Below are 6,714 nucleotides of genomic sequence, written 5' to 3' on the forward strand. Positions count from 1 at the left end.
TGGTTTATAGGATTAAAGAGCTTTTAATATTTGAGTGAACCTGAACAGTCTGCTTTCTAAATAAACTTTCTTCCTAGTTCTTATTTCATGGCTAATAAATTACAGTTGCTGTAACAGTTACAGTTGCTTTAACAGCAGCCTGAGAAGCTGTGATGTGTGCATGTGTATAGGGGAAGCTGTTTTCTGAATTTAAAGAGCAGTATCCAGTCTTTCTGAACTTGTGGCAGATGAATTTGCTGGTTGAGGTAAGTTGGCTGTGACCTGCCCCTTAAACTAAGCAAACTTGAGAACTCTCTTGCTTTTCAAACTTCTCCTGGCATGCATGGCTCTGATATTTAATTAGGAACCTTGTTTATAAATTCAACAGATAACTTATTTAACCTGCCTTTAATACTTATAGAAATAATAAGTTTGAATTTTAAGATATGTTTGAAACTGTAGAAAAAAGTTTGAGGCTGAGCATGGGAGTTACTTTCTGCATAACTTAAGATTTCTGTAGTAGCCAGGTATTGCAAACTCGAGAAGTATGAACAGAATTACTCCTGAAGTAGTATAGAGCATCTCCATTTAAACATAATTTAAATTAAACAGAATAACTGAATTGCAGCATTTGCAGACATTTACTTGTGAATGGAATTTATTTTTAAACTTTGTAATATATAATTATTTTTAACAGGATGATGAGTCCTTTAACTTGCACAACAGCAACAGTCCTCATCATGAGAGCGATATAAACCAAAACTTTGGAAATGAAATTGCGCAAGAGAATGGCAATGCTCCAATTACATCTCAACAGATCATTCCATCTTCAACTTTCCCTCGGGCAGATGTTCTTTCAAGCTCACTTGAGGCGGAGCATAGGTATGTGCTTCATTATAATATAAAGAGTGTTCCTTCATGGTAAGTGAGGATGTCTTAAATTCTTACTAGTTCAGAAGTCAAATCTGAAAACTGAGAACACACAAAATGTTTACTGGTACTGTCAAAGTCTAACTTTTAGACATGTACTAATTTAAGATGGAGTATACTTTGTTTTTACTAGACTTGTGTACTGACATCTTAAACTTGCTTTACTAAAAATTTTATGTATTTCATTATAAAGAAATAAAGCAAACTACATAGTGACTTCATCCCTCTGATTTTGGTCTGCATGTCTAGGAAAAACAATGCATGTAATTGCTATTTGTATTAATAATACTTTAAATGCTGAATCTTATGTAAAACTCCAGTGAGTTTTTCCTGTTTGTTTAAGAAATTAATTATTTCTGTAGCTGACTAGTTGATGCTGTCAGTGATATCACAAGACAATGCACTAGAAAGGGAGAAAGTAACTTCAAAAAATGTTTGAAACAATTCTAGCATCTTATAATAGTAACTGCAGTAGCAACTGGTAGAGATTGAGAATGATACTGCTGGGAAATCACAGCTCTGTCTGGAGGTGAGCTTGCCATGAGCTGTTTAAATTCTTACTATTTATGGCAACTACAGAAATATAGTGATAGATTTTTTTTTTCTTTTAGTGATAGATTCTACGTATACATTGAACTAGAGAATTTTTCCTTTTGTAGTACCTGCAGAGGAAACTTTCATGACCTCTTATCCCTCATGAGTATGAAAAGTGAAATGCACCCTGCTCTCTTCCTTTTTTTTTTTTTTTTTCCCCCCACCATTGGTTATGGAGACAGAAATCTTTGGCTGCTAGAGGCTGCTGATGAATGTTTTTGACAAGAAGATAGGAGTAAAATCTAACTCTCATTTGTCAATTCAAATGACTTTGAATGGCCTTCATAGGGTTTCTGGGCAAGCATCTTTCCTTGTGGTATTCCAGAGATGCTGCATCTCCATACTGCACCAGCCCTTTGGCTGAGACCTCTACATGTATGTAAACAGTTATGGTAAGCCTTTTTGTGGTAAATTGGACTTGAGGTAACCACCTTAACTCACAGGATACTTGTGCATACCTAATAACTGTATAGGCACATCTTGTACAAAATATATCTTGGGCTTCCTTTCCGCTGGGGGTTTCCAACATGCAGTGATTATGTACTCATCCTGTTGGTGTCAAGTTTGCTAATCTGAAGCTTATTTTTTTTTATGTAGTTCACACTTTTAACCATTCTAGAAGCCTTATATTGCTTTAAAGGGACAGTGGTCCTGCTAACTTTAGATGATATTGCTTAAAAATTAATTACCTATTGCCCTAAACTTTATTTACATTAACAGGAACTATGTAACTATTCACTTTACATAATACTGTTAACAGCTTGCTTGCAGTAATATTTTATGACTCAAATTACTGTTGCTAAAAATATAACTATCATTGAACTGCTTTTGGCATTGCATAATGGTGAGTCTTTTTCTGTATGTGTATACAAATGCACATATTCTCTTAAAAGAGAGAAGTTTTGGATGACTTGCATATTATTTCTGCTGCTTCCTGAGGATTTCACTGTTCCTGGCTGTCACATTGTCCTGTTTGGTTCAAATACTACAGAATATGTATTTTCCATTTCTGTTATTGTCCCGTAAACTGTTTTTAAATAATCTCGGTAGTGCTGTTCTTTCCCCTCCCCTCAATTCCAGGCTTGTATTATGGTTTTAACAACAGTCATTAGTGTAATTGGTTACCTGCAGTGACACATCCAGTGCATGCCCATTGTATTGGGACCTAGAATTTTTTGTAGGGAGGGTTATGTTGAAGGGCATTTCTTGCTGACATCTAGCTGAATGGAATACCTGGCACATGACATCAACTGTGAGTTCATATAACTTCTCAGTTTTAGTATATTCACTGTTCTTCAGCTCTAAATGTCAGTTTCTTGTGTCAGTTCTGGCATATACTTTAGAAACCTCTTTATTTTTTGGGAAATAGCTTTAACCTCCTTTAATGTTTAGGGTCAACAGGTGTGTGGTTTGCCTGAAGAAGGTGCTAATTCTTTTGGCAAAAACTTTGCAGCAAGATAACTTACTATCTTCATTGTTAAATGTCACAGCGTTTTCACCCTCAGATAACCTGTGTTTTCTCAGCATCTTCATGCCTGAAACCATTTTCTTCCTGTTCAGATACTGCTGTCCCACTTTTGGCACTAGCTAAAACACTTTTATTATTGTATCTTTGTACATCTCAAGCTTAGTCACAAGAGGAATCTGTCTCCATTTCTTTTCCTTCTCTCATCCCAAAACTCACTCCTAGTTATAGTCTGTGCTGGAATATCAGCATCTGCTGTCAGGTAAGACTCATTTGCAAAGAAGCCTGTCCTGGCTCTGACATTAGTATGTGCTACAAAAAAGAAACTATATGAGGCCATTGCATCCTGAATCGTGCTTCTGTCACCGAGGATCAATGCAGCTTCTCCCATGTGTGTTATCTTCATCTTCAAATTTGATGCTGAAGATACTGTGGGTCTGAGGTGAGGAGCCATCTCTGATGTTGGTTCCCATGGATGGACATCACCAGCATAGCAGTTATGCAAAGGAGATACGTTCTTACTTTTCCACCTGACAGAGATTTCTTGTCCTAAAATGAAGCTACAGTTAACTAGATTCTGCTTTCTTCCTGCTTGAATTTTAGGAATATGATGAATATCATAGTGTATCCAGGGTCACTTGATTGTAATAAAATCATTTGCCTTTGATAACTTCTTACACAAATGTCTTGACGATGGAGGTTGCCGCTTAATGGGCTGTAAAGTCCATAGTCCCAACATCAGATAGCTTTTAAGAGAAATCCTATGCATCAACAGCTGAACTTGCATATGATCCAAATTCTTTTCTCTTTTGCTTTCTTTATTGCTGCAATCCTGGAGAGCAGACATCCAATTGAAACAGAATATGAAAAACTGTCAGCTTTTTTTAGGCTGGTAACGAAGATCCTGAAGTGAGATAATATGATGAAATTTGGCTTTTGTGTCCTTATGTTCACTGGATTGGCAGAGAGAGCAGGGTCTATTTTGTATGTGAAACCTGATGGCAGGAAATGTAATACTTGGTATGTGCAAGTGATGGTGTGGATATATGCTTGAAATTAAGAATGTGTTCTATAGATAAAGTATTACTGTTTAATTTTTGCAACCTTTGAAATTAAACATGTAGTGGTAAAACAGGGTCATCTGTGAATGACCTGAGAACTTATCAACTTCTGTGCTTTATATATCTTTTGGAAGGCTTTTAACCTACTTTTATGTAAGAGTTTGTTTAAAAAAATTATGGACTGATTAATACATTTATTACAGATCTTTATGCATCTATGTAGGCAGAGCTTGAAATGTCTGAGTGTGTGTAGCAAATTCCTTAATGTTGTTCTTTTTATTTTAAAGGTTGTTAAAGGAGATGGGCTGGCAGGAAGATAGTGAAAATGATGAAACATGTGCTCCACTAACAGAGGATGAGATGAGGGAATTCCAAGTCATTAGTGAACAGGTAACGCTAAGTTAATGTTCCATTATGAACTTGTAGGTGGCTACCCTAAATGCCTGCCTTTGAGGGGGATCTCTAGTAATTTTGATGGTTAGGGATGCTGCCATTTCAGTACTCACTCTCTCTCCTCTCTATTGCCTCCTTGTGCTTTTGGAAGAATAGTTGCTTTAAAAAGATAGGAGACCAGTGCTTATTGTAGGTAAGGCCTATTCTCAAAATATCAAGGGAAGGGTAGGGGAGTGGTTCTGAGTAGTTTCAGCATTGTTGGTGGTAGAATTGCACAGGCTTTCCGGCTCCTCAGCTTAGCCTGAGGAAAGGGAATTTTCTTTCAAGTTTTTATGCAGTTTCCTTGGCTTTCCAAAATCTGAATTTTCTCTGTTGGAAATTCACTAGTAACAAAGTCTGAAAAGGCAATCTAGACTTGATTTTTTTTTTTTTAATTAGGAGTGTTTTATATACCAGATTTTGGGGGGTAGAAGGGAGAATCTTGCATAATGTTAAATCCTGAACGTTTGATATTTCCATAAGATTTTTACATAAGACCATGTGGGAGGGATCACTGGGGCAAGATGTCTGAGGAAGTGGGTGAGAAGAGGGGTAGGCTCTTGTTCATTGCAGGAGCTTAGTTTAGCACAGTTGGAGGCTCTTGGATGCAGGTGGGCGGCTGGCCCAGAAGTGAAGGCGCTCAGGTAAATTTTCCTTTGTGTGTATATATAAAAGAGGTCATGCAGTGGATCTAATGTATCCCATAGATGATGTAGAGAATGCTGAAATGCAGCAGGTTGTTGTGTTTAGCTTTTTCTTTCTCTGACTACATCTTGTTTTCTCATTTTAGTTACAAAAAAATGGGCTTCGGAAAAATGGCATTTTGAAAAATAGCCTCATCTGTGATTTTAAATTTAGCCCCTGGAAAAACAGCACTTTCAAACCTGCTCTGGAGAATGAGGGTTCTGAGACAAGCAGCAGTGATACATCAGATGATGATGATGTGTGAAGATTTCTCTAACATCTGTAGAAGCTTGTTTTGATCTCATGAAAATTTGGGGATGTATTGTCCAAAAAAAATTTTCTAATTTATGTAGTAACATACCCCATTAGAGGAAGAATGATGGGACTTCTCTCTGAAGAAAGCAAGGAATGTTGTGTTGAACATTACTATAATTTCTTTGCAAAGAAATGTTGTAGAATGAGGACTTGGGTTGACCCACATTGACTTTCTTCTTCACTGCAGCATTTCTGACTAGCAATGTGACAATGTAACAAATCAGACTTTCTCATTTAATAAAGAAATTGTGTAATGTCTTGCAAAGCTTCTGTCTTAATATGTCCAAATCTATTAGGAAAAAAAGAGCAGCTTGACACAGTGTTTTGCTTGCCAAGTCATTTCTTTCTTACAATGGAAATCCTTGAGTCCACTTTGTATGCAAAAAGGGCAATGTAGCATGTTGACTAAAATGAGCAAAGTGCACTAAAACTCTTCCTTAATTGAGCTGTTGTACTGTTCTGCTTTTTCCACACATAACTGTTCTTTAGCCATTTGTAGTGTAATCATCATTATTAACGGCAAAAAACCCTGATGTTAGTTCTAGAAATTTGGAACCAAAACCTTTAAATTGAAAGCTTTATGTGGGGTATTGCAAGACCCAGTATTCTCACAGTGAACACATTTCTTGTGGGAAAATAAATGCTTTGATTTTACTGTTCACGTGCAGAAAAATAATTACACTGACTGGATTTGTCCACTACATGGAAAATAAACTGATTTACAGAGTATTGTCTCAGTGCATAGCATCAAGGGTATTGTTTTAAAATCTAGTAAGTTTTGTTTGCATTTATATTAAATGTACTCTGGCAGCGGTGACTGCATTTCGGAATGATTAAAAATATCTTTATCACCAGATCTTGCTTTTATAGCAGCAGAAGTATATCTATGCAATAAGCACCTCTTTTGCTTACTTTGTGTCAAACTTTTTCTTTATAATCATTCATTTAAAAACTAATATTATTTATAGTTTTATTTGGTTCATTTTAGTTCTTTAAATATTTTCCTCAGGGTTGTACAAACTATGTAGCATTAATTCATAAGCACAACTGCTCTTGGTGATGTCACATACATCTATAACATAGGTTATATATAGACATTTATCCTTCAAAATATTTTTGAATTTCACTACTTCTTAAAGTAATTTGCAATTTAAAACTCTAAAGCAAAAATATTTATAAAGCTGAGATTTTGTCCATGTTTAACTTCTTTAGGAAAAGACTTTTTTTTTTTATTAAGGTAGCATCTAACAATTT

At 35.9% G+C, this 6,714-nt stretch overlaps 1 protein-coding gene across 1 annotated transcript; it reads left to right on the plus strand.

Annotated features, from left to right (window-relative positions):
* The first annotated feature begins 227 nt into the window (after nt 1–227).
* On the plus strand, nt 228–5,701 carry LOC104622430 (vasculin-like). The gene is made up of 4 exons (XM_010289209.1): nt 228–245; nt 677–861; nt 4,317–4,419; nt 5,252–5,701. Exons 1-4 carry the CDS (start codon nt 228–230, stop codon nt 5,408–5,410), a joined length of 465 nt encoding a protein of 154 aa, XP_010287511.1. The 3' UTR covers nt 5,411–5,701.
* The last annotated feature ends 1,013 nt before the right edge of the window (nt 5,702–6,714 follow it).

The sequence above is a fragment of the Phaethon lepturus genome, unplaced genomic scaffold (genome assembly GCF_000687285.1).
Source record: "Phaethon lepturus isolate BGI_N335 unplaced genomic scaffold, ASM68728v1 scaffold32016, whole genome shotgun sequence".
Lineage (NCBI taxonomy): Eukaryota > Metazoa > Chordata > Aves > Phaethontiformes > Phaethontidae > Phaethon > Phaethon lepturus.

What these genes read in the sequence shown, in the direction of transcription:
- LOC104622430 (XM_010289209.1), top strand. An exon ending in TCACTTGAGGCGGAGCATAG is followed by an intron (nt 862 to 4,316) that starts GTATGTGCTTCA and finishes TTTATTTTAAAG; the next exon opens with GTTGTTAAAGGAGATGGGCT. An exon ending in TCCAAGTCATTAGTGAACAG is followed by an intron (nt 4,420 to 5,251) that starts GTAACGCTAAGT and finishes TTCTCATTTTAG; the next exon opens with TTACAAAAAAATGGGCTTCG.